Here is a 25,718-nt window from a genome sequence, read left to right as displayed (position 1 = left end):
ACACACCAGGCGTGATGCCCTGCTTTCCTCTCCCTGGGGGCGCTGAACTGAGAGAGATGAGCTGGAGTGACGTGAGATGACAGTGCTAGAACGGACCAGCCTGGGGTTTGGCGATCTGGAGATGACTGGAACGTTCTGGAATCCACCCAAGGGAGCGGAAACCAAGACCTGACAAATTAAAAGCAGTGGTGACTGCGTTCGCCTGCTTGGGCTGTGGCGCTGGCATCTAGAATGAGAGACACTCTCGCCGAATGAAAAGGGGGGGTGTGTGTGTGTGTGTGTGTTGTGTGTGTGTGTGTGTGTGTCTCTGTGTGTGTCTGTGTGTGCACACCTGTGTGTCTATTCGTATCTTTGTTTTCATCGTCCTCAGAAAGCAATGTTCCACATTTCACCCCAGCTTTGTTACGACAGGAGTTTATCTGGAAGATACTTTCCTGCCAGATGGCAAATCTGTATGAAAATTACTGAGCACAGATAGTAGACTTTATCAGTTTTGTGTCCTCTTCAGAGAACTCCATGAGTCCCTGTTCTGCATCTCAGCTTGGCTGACATTCTCAAATATCCCAGCCCCCTGAAAATACAGTGGACACTTTCTTTCTTCACTCCAGTTGTCCGACTCTGTGCGACCCCCTGGGAGTGTAGCCCGCCAGGCTCCTCTGTCCATGGGATTCTCCAGGCAAGAATACAGGAGTGGGTTGCCATGTCCTCCTCCGGGGGGGTCTTCCCGACCCAGGGATGGAACCCGGGTCTCTGTGTCTCCTGCATTGGCAGGCAGGTTCTTTACCACCAGCGCCACCTGGAAAATCCCTCTGAGAGGACGCTGGGCCTCTTAAAACTTTGTGTGATTTAGTGCAGTGCAGCCTCCTGGACTGCTTCCGTGTGCTCTGAGCCCGGGGAGGAAATACAACAGATGCCTTTTCGTCCAGAGCAAGGGGTCGGTCCACAGGCCCGTCTGTGTGTCCACGCAGCTCAGCAGCTGGAGGGTCCACCTCTGGGTAGGCTTTCTTCTCCTGAGGGTGTTCCTCCCTACAGCTGCACTAGCTTCTTAGCAGTAGTGAGATGCCAAGAAATATAAAAAATGATGCAGAGAATATTAAAAGCTTCCCCTGGGCCTGTGGAACAGATGCTTTTTATTACAGAGAATATGCTTTCTGTGCCTGAAATTCAGTGTAGAAAGCCCCTCATCACCCAGCCAGGCTGCCCCTGGACTCGGAGGAATAAGGCATGCATGCGTGCTCAGTCATGTCCATCTCCTTGCACCCCTGAGGACTGTAGCCTGCCAGGCTCCTCTGTCCACGGGATTCTCCAGACAAGAATACTGGAATGAGTTGCCATTTCCTCTTCCAGCGGATCTTCCCAACCCAGAGTTCAAATCCGTGTCTCCCACATCTCCTGCATGGGCAGGCAGACACTTTATGACTGAGCCACATGATGGCTGGGGTAATCAAGGTGATGGCTTCTTCCTCCCGACCATGATAATTATGTGATTGGTGCTACAGATTCCAATGACCAGTTCAAAAGTTGGCCAAAGGCATGCCTAGCACCAGCCTCAACTGCGAAATTAACCTGCCAGACTTCAGACAATGTGTAGGTTCTCTGTGTGAAGACCAGACATCAAGTGTGCGTGTGTGTGTGTCTGTGTATGTCTGTGTGTGTGTGTGTTTGTATGTGTGTGTGTGAAGGTGAGGATAGGAAAGGAGAATTCATGAGTTCACGCTCAGTCGTGTCCGACTCTTTGTGACCCCATGGACTGTAACTCACCAGGCTCCTCTGTCCGTGGGATTCTTCAGGCAAGGATACTGAAGAGGGTAGCCATTTCCTTCTCCAGGGGCTTTTCCTGACCCAGGGATTGAACCCATATCTTATGCATTGGTACGCAGGTTCTTTACCACCAAGCTACCTGGGACATCCCTAATGTCTGTAGCATTCTCTAATTTTGATTGCTGTAAGAAGTCTAATCAGGAGAGCATATTTGTCATCTGAGTTTCTTGCCTACCTCCATATTTTTTTCAGTTCTTATCTGATATTCCTGAGCTATACATATCCTCCCCTAGAACTTGGGCCTGGCCAGGGGAGGGCAGAATGTGAGTATCTGGCTTCTGCATCCCCCTCTTCTCCTGATCTACTTCGAAAGACCCACCCTTTGGCCCCTTTGCGAGGGGCCAGCCACTGGATCACGTGACAGAAGACAGATTTCTCTAGCTCTTCCCTTTACTGGCCCTTGACATCCTCACATCATGCCCTTCAGCCTTTCTTCTGGTGACCCCAAATACTGTCCTGGGCTCTGGAAGCCCCATCCTCCTCCAGGATTTTGTTTTGTTTTGTAATTTATTTGGCTGTGCTGCGTCTTAGTCACACACTCGGGAACTTTGATCTCATTGCAGCATGCCTGATCTATAGTCGTGGCATGCAGACTCTTAGTTGAGGCCTGTGGGATCTAGTTCCCCGACCAGGGATCGAACCTGGGCCCCGCCCTGGGAGTTCAGAGTCTTCGCCACTGGACCACAGGGGAAGTCCCCCTCCTCTGGTTCTGATGACAGCATCTGTCACGACAGATGCGTTCCCCGGGCCTCTCACTGCACCACCCCCAGACAGTGTCCACACCAGAAACAGAACGGTGGTGTGGCCCGTCCAGCACACGTGTGTCTCCCGTGTGCCCAAGGAGACAGACTGAGTTATCTGCAGTGATGTGGGTGTTACTAGAGTCTGTCCTACAGTGTGAAGTAAGAAAGAGGAAAAACACCTATCATATATTAATGCATACATATGCAATCTGGGAAACTGGTACAGACGAACCTGCTTGCAGGGCAGGAATAGAGATGCAGACTCAGAGAACAGGCTTGCGGATCCAGCGAGACGAGAACGGGGGACAAACTGGGAGCAGAGCACGGACATATACACACTTCTGTGTCACGAGTGGGAAGCTGCCTTAGAGCCCAGGAGCTCTGCTATGACCTGAAGGGGGTATATGCATACATATCGCTCACCCACGTTGTACAGCAGAAACTCACACAACATTGTAAAGCGGCGAGACTCCAATTTTAAAATTTTTTAATTAAATTTAAAAAAAAACAAGCATTGTCCTTAGAAAGTTTCTCTTCTCATGGATTATTCTCTCTTTTACTGGTTTCTCAGGAGTGGAATGAATGAATCAAAAGAGCATAAGCATCTGGGAGCTCTTCATCCTTGCAGTGAAGTCATGAGCATTTGGGAGCTCTTCATCCTTGTAGTGAAGTTGCTCAGTCGTTTCCGACTCTCTCTTACCCCATGGACTTTAGCCCACCAGGCTCCTCCATCCATGGCATTTTCCAGACAAGAATACTGGAGTGGGTTGCCATTTCCTTCTCCAGATCTTCCCCACCCAGGGACTGAACTCAGGTCTCCCGCATTGTAGGCAGACGCTTTACCGTCTGAGCCACCAGTATTCTTATCTGGAAAATCCCATGGACGGAGGAGCCTGGTAGGCTACAGTCCATGTGGTCCCAAAGAGTCGGACACGACTAAGCGACTTCACTTTCACCTTCATCCTTGTAGTCAAACACCTCCCTGAGAGGGTCGTGTCCACGTGGGCACCAAGCGCTTCCTCACCTGTCACTGTGCTTTTCCAGGTGACAGAGGAGACGAGCATCATCCTACAGACCCTGGGCTACACGTGCACGTGTCGGGGAATCATCAACGTGAAAGGAAAGGGAGACCTGAAGACCTACTTCGTCAACACAGAGATGTCACGGTCCCTTTCTCAGAGCAACCTGACCTCCTGAAGCCTCGCCTTTGTTTCAGCGAGAGGACTGTACCTTCAGGACGATGCCAATGCACTTTCTGACTGCCACTCGTGTCCCGCGTCTGTGGTGTGTGTGTGCTCTGTTCTGTCCTCCGGAGCCTCTGCAGACTCCTTCCTGTGACCTGGTGGCCTGCCGTTCGGTGTCTGACGTGTGCCAAGATTGCCCTGCCACTTGCACTGTGCTTACTCCTAGCAGAAGGAAAAGGAGCGCGCGCTACCGCAGAAGAGCCTTCAGCGAAACTGACAAAGAGGGGAGAGGTGAAACAAACAAAAATTCTTAAGGCAATAAAACTAGGGGTGGGGGGGCTGTATATTCTCTTCCGGTGCATGTTCTCTTCTGGAAAATATGGTAGCTCGCCAACCGCATCCGCTAGTCTGATACTAAAACACACAGTATTTGTGACTAAGTTGATTCTGTCACCCCACCTGGAATCTGACGTGTTCGCCCACGTGTCTCATTGCAGTGACTGTCCACGGGCCCAGCTGGGACCCGGGGGCCCCACCACCCTGCTCTGTCCTGTCTTGTGCCAGCGACACCTCGCCATCCATCACCAGAATTAGTTCTTACTACCTAGGACTAGTTTTGTACCAGACGCGTCTGATGTTTTGATGCCATTGTCTTTTGTAAGGTTAATTCATTAAAAGTTTTATGTACTTTGGTTGATCGTCTGTGTCTTCCCCACCCCACCCCCCGCCCCCTTTCCAGAATTGAGTTGGTTTTCCGCATCTTCTCCCCTGGACAGAGCTGTTTCGGAAGGGACTCTCCGGGGCAGAAGTGGAGCTATCCTTTTTCTTCCCCTGCAGTTTATTTATTTGGCTGCATCGGGTCTTAGTTGCAGCACCTGGGATTGTCGTTGCATCATGGTGGACCTTACGTCGCAGAGCATGGTCTCTCCAGTTGTGGCCTACAAGCTCAGTAGTTGCTGCTCAGGCTTGGTTTCCCCAAGACACGTGGGATCCTAGTTCCCCGACCAGGGAGGGAACCCACGTCCCCTGCTCTGCAGGGAGGATTCCAAAGCACTGAGCCACCAGGGAGGTCCCTGAGATTGTTGAGCCCTCCTGGAGTAACTTAGATGCAGACAGAGCTTGGGGTGCTGGTCACTGACTATGCAGCACTCTGGAAAGTGTCACACGAGTTCCACCTTGACCTCTCTATGGAGCATTTTCAGGAGATGTGGGTTCGATCTCTGGGTCAAGAAGATCCCCTGGAGAAGGAAATGGCAACCCACTCCAGTATTCTTACCTGGAAAGGCCCATGGACAGAGAAACCTGGTGAGCTACAGTCCATGGGGTCGCAGAAGACTTGGGCATGACTTAGCTACTCAACAACAACAACATAGAAGATTTACAGGGAAAAATATTTTACTAGTAGAACGATTCTCTGCTAGCATCAGCACACACTCTGTCCACATACTCTGGTCTACGGTAATACTTCAGTAGAGCTGAGAGACACAGAATAATTTGGAATTCTGTACATCAGCATCCCAGTCATTTGAACTAATGAGAGAAGATGCCAAAACCCCATGGGTTGCTGGTTATGTCTGTGGAGACTTAAGATGGCAAAAGGCAACGTCTATGCGTTGCTGAAGAGAGGAACCCTGGAAAAGCGTGTTTTTGTAAATCCAACACTAAAGTTTTGGTGTCTTCCTTTACATAAAGATATCATACTTTACCAAAGTGAAAGTGAAGTTGCTCAGTGGTGTCCGACTCTTTGCAAACCCATGAACTGTAGCCTACCAGGCTCCTCCATCCATGGGATTTTCCAGGCAAGAATACTGGAGTGGGTTGCCATTTCCTTCTCCAGGAGCTCTTCCCAACCCAGGGATTGAACCTGGGTTGTAGGCAGATTCTTTACCGTCTGAGCCACCAGGGAGGTCCAATACTTGACCAAAGAGAGGAGTAAATAGCGGGTTGGCCAAAAAGCCCGTTCGGGTTTTTCAGTAAGCTGCTATGAGAAAATCCAAACAAAACTTTTTGGCCAACCCAGGTCATGCATAATGGAATGTCTAAAAGCAGGGCTGCAAACGCCAGCCGGGCTGGGCAGACCGTAGCTCAGGGTAGGCCTCTGTAGATGATAGAGGACCCCAGTGATCCACTAGGAAGCGGCTGGGAACTTGGGCTTGAAGCAGGAAAGCCCTCGGTTTGATCCCTGCCTCTGGTGTTTTGCTAGCTGTGAGACTTTGAACACACATTTCAGTTTCTCTTCGGAGTATCGTCCTCATTTGCAGCTCGTGGGGTCAAGTGTGATTAACAGAGCTAACGGCCGTGAGAGAGGCTGGCGTGCGCCCGAGCCTTGCTCCTGCCAGTGCATTGCAGGATCAACGTGGCCGCCCTGCCAGGACTGTGGCTCATACTCGGCAAAAAGCGCTTATCAAAATTAATAACCGGCCTTCATCTCATAGTGGGGATACAGCATAACTTGTCCATTTGTCTGCCTCAGTCAGAAATTTTTGATCCTATAATTGCAACTCAGCATTGGCCTTAATATATCTAATTCTCTAGAAAGGTGAGTGAAAGGAGAAAAATGGTATAAGGGCATTTGTCTGCACTGTAAGTGATATCTGGGCTAGGACGCCCTAGGTTCAGTGACTTCAGATGACACCTGTAGGTTCTTCTTCCCTTACAGCCTACAGCAGCCACCCTAGGGCTCCCATGTCACCTGCCCTTAAAGACACCAGCAGATGAGTTATTCACTAAGAGCTCTCTATTTCTAAATTTATTTTAATTGGAGGCTAATTACTTTACAATATTATGGTGGGTTTTGCCATACGTTGACATGAATCAGCCATGGGTGGATGGGGAGGGAGGTAGGAGGGGAGTTCGGAACAGGAGGGACACATGTACACCCAAGAGCTCTCTTTTATAAAATATTTATTTATTGGCTGTGCTGGGTCTTAATTGTGGCATTCGAACTTTTATTTGTGGCATATGGGATCTAATTCCTTGACCAGGGATCGAACCTGGGCCCCCTGCATTGGGAGCTTGGAGTCTTAGCCACTGGATCACCAGGGAAGTCTGTGCCAGGCACTCTTAAATGTTCCCCCTCAACCCCTGCCCTGGCATGCAAAGGGAAATCCCCCTCCTCCCCCACCCCCGCCAAGGCTGTATCTCCAGTCTTATCAAACAGGAGACTTTTTAAAGCAATGAGTCATTATCAGAGTCCACCTCTCAAAGGTCTGTGCATACCTGGGTCTCTCGAAGTGAGGTTCCCAGACAGCAGCAGCAGCATGACCTGGGAGCGTGTTCGAAATGCACATGCTTCAGGCCCCAACTCAGACCTGCCAAGTTGGAAATCCTGGTGGGCAGTGGGGGAGCACGCTCACGGTGCTTAGGAGAACAGCTGCACATGATTTTGATTCACAGGCAAGCCTGAGACCCCCTGCATTTTGCAAGAGAGGAAAAGGGGTGCAGAGAGGTCTGGGGCCTTGCCCCAAGTTTCCCAGATGACCAAGATGAGATAAAACGGAAAGCTACTTGTTTCCTGAATCTGAACGTTGTGACTCAGGGTCAAGGCCCCCTCAGTTTGGGCAACGCCAGACATTCCCAAGAGCAGATCATGCAAATGAGAGGACCTGTCATCCACGTCCATCAGCCATCATGCCTGCGACACTGACAACACGTAAGACTTCTCAAAGCTCTTCTGAACCTCCAAGTCTTGTAGGAATTCCCCTCTCATGAAAAATGCTGTGAGTCCAGTCCCCTTAATTCTGCAGAATTTTCTATACGCCTGTTTAAAGAAGTCTACATTATCATCAATCTTCCATGTTTTTCCTTTTCCCAGTGCAGCAGCGCTTTCCTAAAGACAGCAACACACTGCTTTTAAAAAACACTGACTCGTGGTGGAAACGTGATAGGTCGAAACAAATCCTTTTAATATACGTTTCTCCTTGATAAAGTTGACTAACAGGCATTCATTGATTGTCTTTGAAGTGTAAAAGTCAAGATGGTAAAATAAATACATTTAATTTTCCCTTGCTGTCTAACAAATGTGAGTTTTTGAAATCTTGCCCAGTTCAAGGCCTGCTTTTTTAAAAGTAGTGGAACGGTAAGGGAGTAGGGTCTGACTTAAGGTAACTGAAAGTAATCTAGTCTGTTAATTTACTGCAGCTACTTTCAGATGAAGGCATTTCTTTGAGATGCCTTGTCTTTCTTGATAATCAAGACTGAAAAAAGTGTAATTTATAAAAATTTCTACAACCCAAACTTTGTATACTTTTTATTATGTTATTATAAATGTAGTTAACGCACCTAAAGGCATTCCAAATAAACTGCTAGTGGTTTGAAAAAAAAATTTTTTTTTTAAGTCAGCTGTAGTGAAAGTATTGTTGCCTGGAAAATCCCATGGATGTAGGAGTGTGGTAGGCTACAGTCCATGGGGTTGCAAAGAGTCAGACAGACTGAGCGACTTCACTTTCACTTTTCATAGTGAAAAAACATTTTCAAAAGTATAAAGAAATATTTAAGAGCCGCTCAACCTTGAAATTGCCAAGAACACACAGCGTCATAAAGTCCTTAGAACAATACAAGGAGCAGTGGAGGAATCAGCATTGAAATTAATTAATCACCTGCTCATTAACTGCTAAGCTGTGGGAAATTTAATCGCAATAGATGAGGGGTGATTTCTTCCAAGAGATCCATTCATTTAAACCGTAGCCAACATCTTAACACTTGAAATAAGTTTCAAATCATCTCCAGAGTAAACATTTCCAACTTTCGTTAAAAGCAGCAGCTGCTTCCTAAAAGAAAACTACAAATGAACCGTCACTGCCCCTATGGAGTGAGCAAAGACCACACGCCAGTGGCCCCTTGATTTCCACACAAACTCTTCAAGGCTTGAAACTCCCACTTTAAAGATGGGGCTTCCCTGGTGGTCCACTGGTTAAGAGTCCGCCTTACAATGCAGCGGACACGGGTTCGATCCCTGGTCTGGGAAGATTTCACATGTCCTGGGGCAACTAAGCCAAGGGCCCTAGAGCCCAGGCTCTGCAGCCGTCGCAGTGAGAAGCCCGCGCGCCGCCTGGAGGAGTATTGCCCTGCTCACTGGCCAAGCGTCCTGCAGGGCGCTTTTCTCCTTAGTTAAAATTCTGTGATTTGTGCCTTAGACCTCTGGCGGGGAAGGGGGCGCTTGTGGAATCTAGAGTCTAATTGTGCCAAAAGACAATTTTATTGTATCTCCCATTAAGTGTTATTTGTGCCATCAGACGGTAGCAGTTCCCATAACCGGTAAGAAAAACACCTGCGCACCATTGCTATGAGCGCCTGCCTCCGCCAAGGAGACGCGCAAACCTTCAGAGGAGCGAACAGAAAGCAAAACCAACCGCGGTCAAGGAGGAACAAAGTTTTCATTTTATTCAGATTCCCACAGTGGATCAGTCTCCAGCATCATTTCCTCTTGAAATCGGTTCCAGTGGAAAAACGTCCTACCAGCTGTCCATCCTAAGAATCGCAGGCCTTTGGCCAGGCTGGTCGCCCAGGAAACACACAGGCAAGCATCCCTGCGTGGTCCTTGGTCCTTCCCCGCGACCCAGCGCGCAACCAGGGCGCATCATGGGCGCCCGCCGGCCCCAGGAGGCCCTCCGAGCGTCCCCAGCGCTGCCCTCCCTCCTGCCCCGCCCGTGCCACCACTCTCTCCCGTGCGCCCTTCGGGCCATGGAAGGAGCTCAGGCGGGAGAGATGTGCCCGAAGCCGGGCGCCTTGATACTGGTGATGTCGTTCTTCCGGTAGAAGTCGGCCTTCACGTGGCCCGCGCGGCCGTGGTCGCGGTTCAGAGGCTCCACGGGCTGGTGGATGCGCCGCCCATAGACCGAAGACGACAGCACCCCCACCGGCCGCTCGCGCTCCTGTAGGAGAAGTAGAGCGTTCTCACCTGTCCCTGCCTGCGTGTCCCACACCTGCCTCCCGCCTCCACCGGGCTTCTTGGGGCAGAAGAAACCTGCAAATGAACCATCACAGCCCCGACAGAGCCGGTTTAAGACCACACTGACGCCGGGGTGGGGTGGGGGGTGCTCTTCAACCAGGTCAGATTCTGTCCCCTCTGCTCCGGGCCACCACTGTCCTCAAGACGTTCAGAGGACAGTCCAGGAGCTTGCAGGGGGCGCCAGGTACCCCACTGCCTTGGGAATCGCGTTCCTCCCTCTCTTCCCTTCTCCCTGCTGCTCCTCCCGTGGGTCCTCTGTTCCCCTCCTTCCTTCTCCCAGACACACATCTCCCCAGCTCCTCATCTCCCCAGCCCCCATCACATCCCCAGACCTCCTCATCCCTTTCACTGTCCGCATCCCCTTAAAAGGGGGCACCAGAGAATGAGGTGGTTGGACAGCAGCACCGACTCGACCGACATGAGTTTGAGCAAGCTCTGGGAGACAGTGAACGACAGGGAAGTGCTGTCCATGGAGGTCGCAAAGAGTGGGGCACGACTTAGCCACTTAATAACAGCAACACAGCACCAAAACTGTTCATGTCTGTGACTTAAGCAGCGATACCTCTTAGCACTTCCATCACCCAACTCCACGTCAATTACAAGTTTCATGGAAACTGACATGGCGACATTCTAAAACATTAACGGCGGCAGGCAAAAATCCTCTGATCAAAAAGCAGTCCCACCAGAAGCTCTTACATGCTGATTTCTGTGTATTGTACAAAGATGATGATATTAGTGCAGCACATGAATTTTAATAAACATACTGTCCTCACGTCAGATTTTATGGAGACAATGTTCTAGTGTGGAAGTGGGGTCTAACCCAGTAGGCAGATGGTCCTGACCCTGCCTAGGGGATGAACAGCCTCCTCCTCCTTCCTCCACCCCAGGCATCTGCTGTAAGCCTGACCTTCTCACCCTGGAAGTCTGGTTCCCTTGGTTGGTTACCACCCACCCTTGTTAGCTCCTTCCAGAAAACTATTCAGATAAACAGAGGAACTGAACCATATATGGTGCATACAGTGACCCAGTAACTCAAGAAATAATCTGTTTTGCCTGTGTGCTTTCATTCCCGGAAGGCCAAGGCCCCTGAAACCCTGATACCAGGCCTCAGAGGTTCAGCAAAGACCTGTTTATCTGTCAGAAAGAACTTCTGAGTTTTGCTGTCGTGGAATTGTTAAATTCTATAGGACTGGGCTAGGCTTCCCTGGTCATAAAGAATCTGTCTGCAATACAGGAAACCCAGGTTTGATCCCTGGTTTGGGAAGATCCCCTGGAGAAGGGAATGGCAATCCACTCCAGTGAATGGTGAATTCCATGGACAGAGGAGCCTGGCAGGCTACAGTCCATGTGGTCACAAAGAGTCGGACACGACTGAGCGACTCACACTTTCACTTTCACAGGACTAAACAACAGTCACAAAAATGAACAGTTTAAAGGGCAGAACTGAGTGACAGTGACCTCAGCTCAGTCGTCTCTTCCAGGCACAGGAAGACGGGAGAGTTTCGTGCAGCCGACTGGACACAATGGTAAACACGCACACAGGATATCTGTTCACACCCGGTGATACCCTCTTGCTATTACCTCTTCATTAATGTGGAGTCCAAGGCTTTTGGCGTGTTCTCTGTCATCTCGGTGTAACTTCTGATTATAACCTGGATCCCTCTTAAAAACACAGTCATACAGGGAAATGATTCCAGTCTGGGAATAAAAAGAGAAAGCAAGCCATGGGTTTATTCAGGGGCTGAGTCGTGGAAGTTTCAGGGGGCTTGAAAGGCTTGAACTCTCCCTGATGGAGAGTAGAGATAACGTATAGAGACTCCTCACGGCAACAAACGTGTAGAGATGGTCATCGTGTGGGCAGAGATGAGAGCAGGGAGGCCAGGCCTCTGGTTCCCAAGAGGCCCCAACGGAGTAAAGATGTTTCCTGGGGCAATTTTTCTCCACTTGTTACAGACCCCCTTCTTCCCAGAAGAGGCTCCTCACTCTCCCTGACTCCATCCTGGAGCTCAAACCTTAAAATAATAATAATCTGTTTGATATCTGTGTTTTCTCCTTCATTTCTGCTTCTCCTGAATTTCTCAAATTTTCTCTAATAGGCTTGTACAACTTTGAAAAGCAAACAATCTCTGAATACTAGGACAATATATCCAAAGAGATGTTCTCCTTCTTCAGAGAGACAGAAATATTTTAATCATATCTAGCAGCTATAAAAGCTGTAATTCATATATGTATGAACATATATATATTTGGCATACATTATATATACATGTAAATTATTCATGTACTTTATACATATAGCAAACATACGTATAAAACACACATAGAGCTCTGATGTGTTAGAAAATGATCCTGTTAACAGAGCTACCATCTGTAACATCTCCGTAATTTTAATCCCCAAGTTTTCTTACTACAAAAATAAAACTGCCTGGAAAATTCCATGGATGGAGGAGCCTGGTAGGCTGCAGTCCACGGGGTCCCGAAGAGTCAGTCATGACTGAGCGACTTCACTTTCACTTTTCACTTTTCACGCACTGGAGAAAGAAATGGCAACCCACTCCAGTGTTCTTGCCTGGAGAATCCCAGGGATGGCGGAGCCTGGTGGGCCCCCGTCTATGGGGTCACACAGAGTCGGACACGACTGAAGCAACTTAGCAGCAGCAAAAGAAGAAATCCATGTGTCAACCAGATCTCTAATTTCCACCTTGTAAGTCAGGCCTGTCATTTATGTTCCTCCAGCCAAGTGCTGACAAAGGTCTGTATAGTCAAAGCTATGGTGTTTGCAGTAGTCATGTACAGATGTGAGAGTTGGACCATAAAGAAGGCTGAGCACTGAAGAATTGATGCTTTCGAATTGTGGTGCTGGATAAGACTCCTGAGAGTCCCTTGGAAAGTAAGGAGATCAAACCAGTCAATCCTAAAGGAAATCAACCCTGAATATTCATTGGAAAGACTGATGCTAAAGTTGAAACTCCAATACTTTGGCCACCTGATGCAAAGAACTGACTCATGGGAAAAGACCCTGATGCTGGGAAAGATTGAACGTGGGAGGAGAAGGGGATAACAGAGGATGGGATGGTTGGATGGCATCACCGACTCAGTGGAGATGAGTTTGAGCAAACTCCAGGAGATAGTGAAGGGCAGGAAAGCCTGGCATGCTGCAGTCCATGGGGTCAAAGAATCAGACATGACTTAGTGACTTAATAACTACAAAAACCACCTGCCTTCAATCCTCCAGCAGTGAACTCAGATGGGCCATCTCACTGGAATTGGGATCACAGGGTCTGGAACCTTAGCCTGCTTATTTTTTTTCCCTAGTATTCTAGGGGGAAAAAAAATCTAGTATTCATTCTAGTATTCATGCTAGAATGACCCCCTCCAACTGCAGGACATGGAGGTAGAAGGTCACAGTGAAAAGGATTCATGATGTGTGCACCATCTGGTGGAAATCACATCCCTCAGACTCTCAGTGCAGGAACCCAGGGCTTCCAGCAAAAGTGGAAATGGCTAGAGTGAGACATAGCTTCAGCCCAGCCTTGAAATACCTTCACACATCATCGTCCTTCACACATCATCCGTCCGCTCCTGCTCAGGAAGGTCTGAGGATAACCCAGACGTGGCTGCTGTCCTGGTACCAGTGCTACGGAGCCTAGGCTTGCTCTGCTCAAAGCACGATAGGCCAATGAACCCAAGAGATGGGGTGTTGAGCCATCAAGTTAGTCAGCTGACCAAGGAGATGGCAAACTAACATCTTAAAATAACCATCTCATCAGGGTCGAGATGCCAGGTTCTTTTATAGAAGAGAGATTGGAGGGTGGGGGTTGGGGGAGGTGACAAAGTAAAAAGGCCATTAATCTTACAACTGTCTCTAGAATGGCCTCAGGCAGAGGGGGGCCAATTTCTTCCTTTCTGTCATCCACAGGTGGATGGGGTCCTGAACAAAGGCACTTTTTCTCAATAGTCAGGCAGAGGGGCAGGGCCCTCTGAGGCAGGCCACTATGAGTTATTATAATAACAGAAGCAACAGAGAGCAAGTCAACACAGTTCCAACATGGAGCCATTTGGCTCTTCCCTGCAACACCATTAACCATCTAGTCAGGAAAACACAACTGAAGGGACTTAGCAGCAGCAGCAGCAGCAGCAGCAGCAGCAGCAGCAGCAGCAGCAGCACAAAAACAAGGCTATCTTTTAGAAACATTATTCTCAGGTTCTTCAAAGTTTCAGAGGCACCATGTATAAGACACTGATTCAGTGATGCTGGACTGCTGACCTGCCTGCATTCTGAGTCACTCCACGTGCTAGAGGGGGAGCTGTGGCTTCTCCTGGTGGCTTCTCCTCCCCAGAGGGCATGGAATGAGGTCGCCTTGCAGGAGCTTCTTCTCGGCACTGCCTTGTCTCTTGCACTCACCTGCTGGGTCTGTGCATGCCCTGGTTTGGCCGGCCCTGACTTTCACCCTTCCTGAAGGCAACCTACAGCCTCCTGAAGGCAACCTTGTACGCAGTTCAGTTCAGTCACTCAGTTGTGTCCGATTGAGACCCCATGGACTGCAGCACGCCAGGCTTCCCTGTCCATCCCCAACTCCCGGAGCTTGCTCAAACTCACGTCCATCGAGTCAGTGATACCATCCAGCCATCTCATCCTCTATCGTCCCCTTCTCCTCCTGCCTTCAATCTCTCCCAGCATCAGGGTCTTTTCCAATGAGTCAGTTCTTCGCGGCAGGTAGCCAAAGTATTGGAGTTTCAGCTTCAGCATCATAATTATCCAGGGCAGGTGGGGTACAGCTCTGGCCAGGGAATGAGGGTGAAATCAGTGGACACCACCTTCTAGGCCTAGTCCCCAAGAAACTCTGTTGCGGGCCTCCACACTCTCCCACCCTGCTCTTTGTTGTTGTTTGGTTGCTAAGTCACATCTGACTCTTTGCAACCCCACGGACTGCAGAACGCATCAGTCCTTCCAATGAATATTCAGGACTGATTTCCTTTAGGATGGACCGGTTGGATCTCCTTATAGTTCAAGGGACTCCCAAGAGTCTTCTCCAACACCAGAATTTAAAAGCATCAATTCTTCAGCACTCAGCTTTCTTTATAGTCCTACTCTCACATCCATACATGACCATGTTAAGTGGCATATGGGATCTTATTTCCCTGACCAGGGGCTGAACCCCTGCCCCCTGCATTGGAAACACAGAGTCTTAACCACTGGACCACGAGGGAAGTCCAACCTTGTACTCACACAGATAAAGAAAGCCAAAGACCCAAATCGATGGAGAGGTGATACATTATTCAGATTTTCGTGCCATGAACATTGGCTAGCTGCTTGGGGAGAAAAGAAAATGAAACTTAGGTCTTCATATCACACTACGGGCAAAAGTAAACTCAGGATGGATTAGTGAAATAGTTGAAAAGAAAAGCCATAAGGGGCCTCCTAGGCATAAAAGCAAAAGGGGAAACACCACAAAAAGAATACCCACCACTCTGACCATGTAAAATCAGACAACTGCTTATCACATAAAATTCAAACTTTTAAAACCTTTAGGAAATGATAAAGAAACCTCAGTATTTTTTTTATAGGCTCTTTTTTTTTTTTTTTTTTTGCCACACAGCATGGCATGTTAGATCTTCGTTGCCCAACCAGGGATCAAACCCACACCCCCCTGCATTAGAAGTGTGGAGTCAATCACTGGACTTCCAGGGAAGCCCAAAATCTCAGTTGTCTTTAACAACAATGAGTAGGATGTGTGCAGAAGCTGGTGGGGTTGGCTGGGTGCTCTCTTCTAGCCTAGAGAGATTAAGGACATCTTGCAGCAAATTTTTTTTTTTGTTTTAATAATCCCCAGGCCAGTGGGCCCTGCAGAAATACATCAGAAGCTCAAGGATGCCTGCCACTCACTCTGCTGGGATGGTGGGAGGCAGGTTCTCCAAATAAGCATGCCCGCCTTCTATAAGGGAGCTACTGCAATGTGGACCATTCCCTTTAGGGTTCAGAGCTACAGGCCAGCCCCAGTAGAAGCCCAAAGGCAGGCAGAGACAGTAACTTTAAAGTCCGTCACCTCCATTTATACAGTAATACAGTCTGGGCTCTTGGTCATAATCTAAATGTCTCATCGTCACTGGAATCCCTCTGGGCCAGCTGACCCATGAAATAGGTGTGTTTCAGGGAGAACCTACAGTGCAACTGAATGACCTATTTCCCTAGGACCAGGAGCAGCTGGGGGTGGCCACAGGTGTCCCCTTCTGCACCCGGAGAACCTAGGCCAGAGAGGAGGTGAGCAGCAGGGATCCTAGGGGCCATCTCCTCTAGCGCTGTGGGTTTTATTATGCCCAATGCCTCCTCCCAATCTTGGAAGCTCTCCTCCTCCCAAAAGTTACACAAATTCTCACACAAATAGTTGGGGTAAGATTCTGAGCAAACTGAGGTCCAAGTCCTTTATCTTCTCCTCCCTTTCAGACCATTCTGAATGTAAATACACTCTCCATTGAAACTTTAAACCAGATCAACTCTGCAAAGAAGAAACAAGACAAAGGAAACAAACATATTTTTCCATTGTGTCAAGGGTACTACTGAGTGCCCACCAAACACCTTTTTTCTTCCAGCACAAACAGAAGACTGCAATTTATCAGGTGGACAAAGTATTGGAGCCTCAGCATCAGTCCTTCCAATCAATATTCAAGCTTGAGTTTCTTTAGGAGTGACTGGTTTGATCTTTGTGCTGCCCAAGGGACTCTCAAGAGTCTTCTCCAGCACCACAGTTTGAAAACATCAATTCTCACCTTGCTCAATGGCCAGCAAATTAAAGGATCCAAGGAAGGACTACAAAGCCATAAAGATCCCCAGGCCTTGGCAATAATGGAGCAACTAAAATGGAGAAGCCCAGTTTTCCAAGTCACTACATTCAGAAGAGCTGCCCAGGGCTGAAACATACGTGTTGGGCTATATTTCATTATGTTTATATGTTTAAGGCCAGTGGTGGGCTTGTGTTAACAACCTGTTCCCTGGGGAAAAAAGACCCAATTTTGTAACATTTGATCATTTCTGTGGTATAGTATGCCCATCATGGCAATTTCAGGCTTTTAAATGAATGCAGAGTCCAGAAGAAATGCTAAAATCCCCCTTTGTCAGTATGATCAGGCTTTGACATCAGTAGTTAAGACTCCCAGGGTTTGGAGTCCATTTGCATGCGCAGCACATCCCAGCCCACCTTGACTAAGAAGGTTATGATGGGACTACATTCATCTCCTTTCCTCACGGGCCATGGCCCTGCTACCTGTCACCTGCAGGCTTTCAGGACTGCCTGCCTACCCAGAGCTGTGTGACCTACTTTCAAAACTGAAAATTCCCAAGGTGACCGAAAGTAGTTTTCTTTGATTCTTAAGAGATTCATTTTTCCTTCTGATACTTTCAGCACTTCTCCTTGGGATGAAGCTTAAGGAGGTTGTTTTCATTAATTTTAACATTGTTCAAAATTCTATATCTCAGAAGAACTGGAGCTCATCAAGGACACCACCCTAACATTTTTAAAAGAACAATACTCAACTACCTCTTTGGTTGCTGGCAAAGACTGTTTCCTCTTTGGTGAGTTTAGATCCCAAGTTGGGGAAATTTTCATAACTTTCCAAATAATCTGAACATTTTGTCAATTTAACAAGAGTGGCGCCAGTTGCCTTCTCTCTTCCACTGATATCAGCTCCCCATTCATCCCCCCACTCCCTGTCCGCAGCAATTCACATCCTGGAAGAAAAAGCCATCCATGTGGGCTGAAACCTGAGTCTAATCTTACATGTGCCTAAGAGGCTTAAATATATTGGGGAAAGTGCTGTTTGCCTGTAATGCAGGAGTTCAGTTCAGTTGCTCAGTCGTGTCCGATTCTTTGCAACCCCATGAATTGCAACACGCCAGGCCTCCATGTCCATCACCAACTCCCAGAGTTCACTCAAACTCACTTCCATCAAGTCAATGATGCCATCCAGCTATCTCATCCTCTGTCATCCCCTTCTCCTCCTGCCCCCAATCCCTCCCAGCATCAGAGTCTTTTCCAATGAGTCAACTCTTCACATGAGGTGGCCAAAGTATTGGAGCTTCAGCTTCAACATCAGTCCTTCCAAAGAATACCCAGGACTGATCTTTTTTAGAATGGACTGGTTGGATCTCTTTGCAGTCCAAGGGACTCTCAAGAGTCTTCTGCAACACCGCAGTTCAAAAGCATCAATTCTTCAGTGTTCAGCTTTCTTCACAGTCCAACTCTCACATCCATACATGACCACTGGGACAACCATAGCCTTGACTAGATGGATCTTTGTTGGTAAAGTAATGTCTCTGCTTTTGAATATGCTGTCTAGGTTGCTCATGACTTTCCTTCCAAGGACTAAGCGTCTTTTAATTTCGTGGCTGCAATCACTATCTGCAGTGATTTTGGAGCCCTTGAGACCCAGGTTCAATCTCTAGGTCAGGGAGACCTGCTGAAGAAGGAAATGGCACGCCCTCTGGTATTCTTTCCTGGAAAACCCTATAGACAGAGGAGCCCCCTACAGTCCATGGGTTCACAAATAGTCAAGACACAACTGAGTGACTAATACTTTTCATGTATTATTTGATTGTTGTACTTCTTAAAAGGGGATGATTTTGAAAGAGCCTGACACGTAGTGTTAAATGAAAAGAGTGTGCTGCAAGTATATACACATAGTTGTGTGATCATGTGCGAACATGTCATTAGTTTAAGAAGTTTGACACACATGATCACAGTCATAAACACACAGAAAGGCCTTCACCATGTGTTCACGTGGCGGTCATGACTGTTGGGAACGCTTCTTCCCCGCTCCTGGTGTTTCCTCTCAGGAGGACTTCCACTAGAAGGACACACATGACCCCTCAGCTCACTCCGTCCTCGTTTCTTGGTGACCTGCCCCTTCCTAAGCTGGAGGAAGACACTCAGCCCCACCCCTCCGGGCCTTAAGTTTTCAGGGACAGATCACTGAGCAGAGCAAGTGCAGCCAGCCCAGGCAGAGAGAGGCAACCACAGTCCACTCCCAATTTTGGTCCCTCTAGGACAAGAGCAAGGTCAAGGATAACCCAAACAGCAGATAATCCAAAAGGAAACCTCTGTTTAGTCTAAGAGGCTAAGCTTGTCAATTGGTGACTTGTCACTTTGTTTTAAAAAATCTGCATCCGTTTATTCATCCTTACCGATTCATCAGCAGGTATTTATGACACACCAACTGTGAGATCATGGGCATTCTTTCAATTGTTGAGGACACAGGAAACATATGAATAAGTCCCTGCCCTCCTATTAATAGGAGAGGAAAAAAAAAAAAAGCCCAACAGGAAAACTAAGGAAAATATTTAGTAGGTTAGACAGTAGTAGATGCCAAGGAGAAAATCAGGCAGGAGTGGGAACGGAAATATGTCTCGCAGGGGGCATACCTGCATTTGGCTAATACACCCTAAGACTGGACAGAGTGTGGGTGCGAGAGTCCACTGGATAACAGAGAGAAACCTGTCTAGATCCTAAATGCGGGCCAGCAACAGAACTAGGTGTGGCCGAGGTGTGGCAGGCGTGTGTGGTGCCTAACGGCTCCTCCACTCAGGAGGGGCTCGTGGAGCTGAGACTGAATACTTCCTGCATCCTGGATGCTGGCACAGGCCCTTCAGAGATACCCCTTTGCACCTCTGCAAGGTCAAACCCATCATCTTTTTTACCAAGTTGTTGGCCTCACTTGGCAAAGGGAAATTCAGTATCAGGAGGGCAAAGAAACATTCAACCCCTTGCCTCTGTGTCTCTGCCACAAACCAACAAGGAAAGTTGGCTAATCCCACCAAAGCTGAGACAGGGCTTTTGAGCAAAGCTTCCCTCACAACAGAGCTATCCACAATTCATATTAGCATGACAGAAAGCATATTCTAACACTGCCTAAGTTTATTTTTTTTCTCAATGCAGCTCTTAGACTTTGAAAAATTTAATCAAAACCTTCATGAAAGGTCATTCTCCTCTGACTCAGCCTTTGCATTTCAGAGGCTGAAATGTGGCTGAGGCAGAAGAAGAAGAAAAGTCATTTTTAAATACCATTGAACCGAACCTATGGGAAAAGCACACACTGCTAGCGGCCCCTTCGGGAGCGAGACAGGAACTGATAGCATTTTTGCTGGCAGCTTTAGAGGATAGATTTGTCTTAAGATCCACGGCATTGAAAGTCTAAGTGTCAGTGGCTCACTTGTACCAGACTCTCTGCTATTCCATGGTCTGTAGTCCGCTAGGCTCCTCTGTCTGTAGCATTCTCCAGGCAGTACTGGAGTAGGTGGCTATTTCCTTCTCCAGGAGATCTTCCCAACCCAGGGATCGAACCCGGGTCTCCTGCAGGGCAGGCAGATTCTTTACCACCTGAGCCACGGGCTTTGAATAAGTGTGCTATTATGAGAGATTTGACTTTGAGCTCCCACAGGGGAGATGCCTTAGAATTTAGGAACCAACAGATTGATAAATCAACACTCAGATTACCTGCCTCACCTGTGTTAATTTCCAACTGTGAACAAGGGTGGGGGATAAAGACAGGCCCCGAGACCCAGCCTTCAGTGAAAGGAAACTCTAATCATCACTAAGATGAACAAATAAAAATGATAATAATAAGAAGAGGTCTGCTCACACTGGGCTTACCATGTGCCACTTTCTACCCCCTAGTTAAATTAATTATCATAAGAGCTCCACGCAGTTGGCTCTGTTTGATCTCTGATTCAGAGACAGGCAAGGTGTGACTCAGTGGTTGCTCTGTGACTTGAGCTAATTAACACAGAGTCAGTAGTTTACCCAGCTCTTCCCTGGTGGCTCAGACGGTAAAGCGTCTGTCTACAATGAGGGAGACCTGGGTTCAATCCCTGGGTCGGGAAGATTCCCTGGAGAAGGAAATGGCAACCCACTCCAGTACTCTTGCCTGGAAAATCCCATGGATGGAGGAGCTTGGTGCAGGCTACTTTCCATGGGGTCGCAAAGAGTCGGGCATGGCTGAGCGACTTCACTTTCCCTGGTGGCTCAGATGGTGAAGAACCTGCCTGCAATGTGGGAGAGCTGGGTTCAATCCCTGGGTCAGGAAGATCCCCTGGAGGAGGGCATGGCAACCCACTCCAGTATTCTCGCCTGGAGAATCCCATGGACAGACGAGCCTGGAGGGCTACAGTCCCTGGGGTCACAAAGAGTCAATACGACTGAATGACTAACACACACACAGACACAGACACAGACACAGACACACACACACACACACACACGCACAGTATTTTCACCCAGGACTCCTGAGCTCCTAAGGAACTAACCTGTGAAGGTGACACCCAGAGATTGACTGAAGAGCTAGTTTCTCAATGTTTCTTGTCAGCTTTGACTGGAGCTTGGGATTATTTACAAAGAATTTAGGGGCAGCTGGGTCCCCCAGCAAACCTGTGATACACACTTCATCCTCTTTAGTCCAAATGCTCTCAAGGTCAGAGGATCAGCTTCTGGAGTCTTTCAGCTGATTAAATACCACTTCACACAAGGACTTCATTACCACTGGGAGTTGGCTTGCGAATGGACTTTGAAATGTCTTTTGTGGTTCTTGCAGCCTTGAAGGCCTTTTATTTAGTGTTAACCTTTCTCCTGGGTCATTTTTTTTTTTCCTATGACACTAAAGGCTTCAGGACTTGAATTTGCCTATGACCCAGTGATCAATAATACTGAGTTTTTCGTGTTTTTTTCCCCTTACAATCTATTTGCATTACTTTTTCTAAGGCCCATCCCTACCTTTCCGGGGCAGTAAGACATCAGAGCAGATGTTGGAAGTGTTTTCTGTAAAGGGACAGACAATCACCATTTTAGACTTTGCCTGTCCCCCTGTCTTGGTTGTAGCTACTCAACTCTTCGAGGTTGCCACTGACAATACTAAACACAGGAGCTTGCGACTGTGTTTTAATAAAGCTTTCTTAAAGCAGGTGGCGCGGTGTATTTGAACAACGTTTCTTGCTCACTTTTGATCTCCTTCCAGGCATGGAGACTTGGTCTGGTCACTTGGGCATCTCTCTGCTGCTTGGTTGATTTGGCCCCAGAAAGGTGGAGCCCCGTGTCTGACTGGTGAATTCAGGAAGAATAAACCGAGTCAGCCAAGCCTGCTCCAGTCAGACCCCAGAGGGAGCCTCGTCCAGCGGTGGACCCCAGCTCCCAACCTTCCTCCAGATCCTGGGCAACCAGTTAGCTTGCTGCTCCAGTAGAAGCAGTCGGGACCTGGCGACTACCCTCACTTTCCCAGAGAGCACTCAGCCCTAACCCACCCCCAAAAGGCTGGGAGCACTGGCTGAGCGTCTGGCCTACCCCACCCCCGCAGGCCCAGTTCCCCCCCAACTCCTCTTCCAGGTGTACGTGCTCCTTCCCTCACCCCTACTTCATGGCAAACAGATGGGGAACAATGGAAACAGTGAGAGAGTTTATTTTCTTGGGTTCCAAAATCACTGCAGATGGTGACTGCAGCCTTGAAATTAAGATGCTTGCTCCTTGGAAGAAAAGCTATGACTAACCTGCTGCTGCTGTTGCTAAGTCGCTTCAGTCGTGTCCGACTCTGTGCAACCCCATGGACTGCAGCCCACCAGGCTCCTCCACCCATGGGATTTTCCAGGCAAGAGTACTGGAGTGGGGTGCCAAAAAGCAGAGACATTACTTTGCCAACAAAGGTCGGTCTAGTCAGAGCTATGGTTTTTCCAGTAGTCATGTATGGATGTGAGAGTTGGACTGTGAAGAAAGCTGAGCACCAAAAAACTGATGCTTTTGAACTGTGGTGTTGAAGAAGACTCTTGAGAGTCCCTTGGACTGCAAGGAGATCCAATCAGTCCATCCCAAAGGAAATCAGTCTTGAATATTCATTGGAAGGACTGATGCTGAAGCTGAAGTTCCAATACTTTGGCCACCTGATGGGAAGAAAGGACTCATTGGAAAAGACCCTAATGCTGGGAAAGATTGAAGGCAGGAAAAGGGTATGACAGAGGATGAGATGGTTGGATGGCATCACCAACTTGATGGACATGAGTTTGAACAAGCTCCAGGAGTTGGTGATGGACGGGGAAGCCTGAGGGCTGCAAAGAGTCGGCCACGACTGAACAACTGAACCCACCCCCATCCCCCATCCACAGCGCACCGCCCCCCGCCGGCTCCGCCCCTGGTGTCGGGGAGCGGGGGTCCACCTTACTCTGGTGGTCTTAGCCGCGGTTCTCTGGGGTCTAAGAACCCCAGGGAAAGGCCTCTCTACTACCCTCCCACCCCTGTGACCCTGACACCCCCATCCCACCTCGAACCTCTTACAGGCTGTGCTGCTCAAGCCCACCCCAGCCTTTTTGTGTAGCCGCATCCCCAGACTCCTAACCTGACATTGCAGTCCCACCCCGCCCTGCATCCATGTCCCCAGAAACCCTTGCCAGCCGTGTAATCCCGCCCCCAGCACCCTCCTTCGCAGTGTTCAGTTCAGTCCATCAGTCATGTCCGAGTCTTTGCGACCCCATAGTCTGCAGAACGCCAGGCCTCCCTGTCCATCACCAACTCCCGGAGCTTGCTCAAACTCATGTCCATCAAGTCGGTGATGCCATCCAACCATCTCATCCTCTGTCAGCCCCTTCTCCTCCTGCCTTCAATCCTTCCCAGCATCAGAGTCTTTTCCAATGAATCAGTTCTTCATACCAGGTGGCCATAGTATTGGAGTTTCAGCTTCAGCATCAGTCCTTCCAATCAATATTCAGGACTGACTTCCTTTAGGATGGACTGGTTGGATCTCCTTGCAGTCCAAGGGACTCTCAAGAGTCTTCTCCAACACCACAGTTCAAAAGCATCGATTCTTCGGCGCTCAGCTTTCTGTATGGTCCAACTCTCAGATCCATACCTGACCACTGGAAAAACCATAGCCTTGACTAGACGGACTTGGATCAGCAAAGTAATGTCTCTGTGTTGTCTCACCCCGTTTCTTCTCCCTCTGAGTCCCCTCCCCCAGACTCCTTCCCGATTGGGCAGAAGCTCCCCCAGGACCAGCCCCCTCAGTGAAACACCACCCCCATCTCGTTCCCCGGAAGTGCAGCCCCGCCCCAAACACGCCCCTTTGTTCCACCCAGGCAGTGTAACCCGCCCCTATTCTCCCCCAACCAGGGTTACCTCCCTGGACTTGCAGTCCCGCCCTCATCAGCCCTCCCGCCCCCTCCCCTCAATGCAGCCCCGTCCTTGATCCCCGCAGCCCCCAGCAGCATCCAGTCCTCCGTCCCGGCCCTCAAGCACCCCGCCCCTCCCCCCATCCCACCCCGCCCCCTGCCCCCATCCCACCCCGCCCCCTCCCCCCCATCCGACCCCGGCTCACCCAGCCCTGGCGGTAGTAGTAGCTGTGCTCCTTGGGATCCTGGCGCCGCGGAGGGACGTAGCTGAAGGCGGACAGCGCCGAGATGGGCAGCGGCCGGGGCTTGCCCCGCAGCGCGGCGGCCGTGATCTCCTCCTCGTCGTCCTCCATTTGGCCGCCGAGCTCTGTCCGCCCGTAGTGGGCCTGGGTGCAGCCCTCCCGCCTCAGGCTGCCAGGCGCCCGGGTTGTGCTGTTGCCTGGAAACGGCGGCCGCGCCGCGTGAGTCTGGGAAGGGCGGGGCTAGGGCGGGGCCGACCCGCCCCCATGCCCCTGGCAACTCCGCCCCCCAGTTCCTGATTGGGACAATGGGGAGCCCAATCTGCTCCTGCCGCTGCTGGGGCCTGGGGCGGGGAGGTGCCTCCCAGATCCGCACTTTCCGACCTGCTCACCGTTCTGAGTGCAGTCTGTCCCTTCCTGAGACCATGTTGGTTGGGCAACTGATGACCTTGCACCTCCTGTGTGCCGGCGCCTGGGATGAGCTCTGAACCAAGCGGACTGTCCGCTGGGATCTGACAGCGTGGTGACAAAGACATCGATGTGAAATGACAAGTGATTCAAGAGGGTCGGAGCAGCGCCGCCCAATAGAAACACAGAGGCGCACCTGTAGTTTAAAACTTTCTGGAAACCGCATTCTTACCCTTCCCTAGGCAGCGTATGAGAGCTCCGTCGTGTCCGACTCTTTATGACCCCATGGACTGTAGACCGCCAGGCTCCTCTGTCCATCGGATTTTCCAGGCAAGAATACTGGAGTGAGTTGCCATTTCCTCCTCCAGGGAGATTCTCCTGACCCAGGGATCAAACCTGCATCTCTAGTGTCTCCTGCGTTGTCAGGTGGATTCTTTACCACTGTGCCAGCTGGGAAGCTTTTAAGTACAGAGGACTCCAATGTTAGGAAGATCATTTCTTGGATGGAAGTGAATTTGAGTGAACTCCAGGAGTTGGTGATGGACAGGGCGGCCTGGCCTGCTGCAATTCATGGGGTCGAAAAGAGTTGGACATGACTGAGCGACTGAACTGAACTGAACTGATTTTGTTTTTTTAGTTGTTTTTTTGAAACCAATTGGACATGACTGAGCGACTGAACTGAACTGACTTTTTTTTTTAGTTGTTGTTGTTTTTGGATGCGGACCATTTTTAAAAGTTTTTATTGAATCTGTTACAATATTGCTTCTGTGTTTTGGATTTTCCCCACCCAGGGATGGAGCCCTCCTTTCTCTGTGTCTCCAGCTTTGGCATGTGAGTTCTTTACCACCAGTGCCCCCTTGGAAGCCCTAGGCAGGGGTCCTCATAAAATCACCAGGAGAGAGAGAGAGAGAGAAAGCTCTTCTAATCAAGTACCTCCCTCAACCTCTCAAACCTCTTTTAAAGATGGGACACAGGAGGTCAGCTAATGGTCAGGAGCCGTCACAGCCTTGCGTAGGTGATCTGGTAACACATTTTGTGAAATGGGAGCAGTTGATACCAGTTGTCTTGAGAACTCAGTTAAAACTGAGACCGAAATCGTTTTGTTGAAAAATCCTTTTGTGCAGCTATGTGGAGGTGCATCAGTTAGCTTCCGCTTCCCCTCGGATCTCTTCTGTACTTGACAGTAGAGGGCGCTGCTGCACATGCACCCTCCCTAATGGTCAGTCTGGCACAGAGTAG

The 25,718-nt window shown here is 49.3% G+C and overlaps 2 protein-coding genes across 2 annotated transcripts in view; one reads left to right on the top strand and one right to left on the bottom strand.

Annotated features, from left to right (window-relative positions):
• ADCY2 (adenylate cyclase 2) overlaps positions 1 to 4,440 on the top strand; it is a 463,502-nt gene extending 459,062 nt beyond the window's left edge. The window contains exon 25 of the mRNA XM_069556147.1: positions 3,609 to 4,440. Coding sequence (XP_069412248.1) covers positions 3,609 to 3,761 — 153 coding nt within the window. The 3' untranslated portion in view covers positions 3,762 to 4,440. The remainder of the gene's footprint in view (positions 1 to 3,608) is intronic.
• A 4,664-nt stretch (positions 4,441 to 9,104) lies between these two features.
• Positions 9,105 to 25,225, bottom strand: CFAP90 (cilia and flagella associated protein 90). Its single transcript, XM_069556146.1, has 3 exons — positions 24,039 to 25,225; positions 11,280 to 11,396; positions 9,105 to 9,621 (listed from the first exon to the last, which is right to left on the bottom strand). Exons 1-3 carry the CDS (start codon positions 24,183 to 24,185, stop codon positions 9,442 to 9,444), a joined length of 444 nt encoding a protein of 147 aa, XP_069412247.1. The 5' UTR covers positions 24,186 to 25,225; the 3' UTR covers positions 9,105 to 9,441.
• Positions 25,226 to 25,718: the final 493 nt, after the last annotated feature.

Source organism: Ovis canadensis, chromosome 16 (genome assembly GCF_042477335.2).
Source record: "Ovis canadensis isolate MfBH-ARS-UI-01 breed Bighorn chromosome 16, ARS-UI_OviCan_v2, whole genome shotgun sequence".
NCBI classification, from domain to species: domain Eukaryota; kingdom Metazoa; phylum Chordata; class Mammalia; order Artiodactyla; family Bovidae; genus Ovis; species Ovis canadensis.
The sequence above is the reverse complement of the archived record's forward strand: the minus strand, read 5'-3'. Positions and strand labels throughout refer to the sequence as shown.

Bases quoted from the DNA above. Each gene is read 5' to 3' on its own strand.
- CFAP90 (XM_069556146.1), bottom strand. From the start codon at position 24,185: ATGGAGGACGACGAGGAGGAGATCACGGCCGCCGCGCTGCGGGGCAAG. The intron at 11,397-24,038 runs GTGAGCCGGGGT...TTTTATTCCCAG, and splicing joins ACTACTACCGCCAGGGCTGG to ACTGGAATCATTTCCCTGTA. The intron at 9,622-11,279 runs GTAATAGCAAGA...CTTCTCCTACAG, and splicing joins GACTCCACATTAATGAAGAG to GAGCGCGAGCGGCCGGTGGG.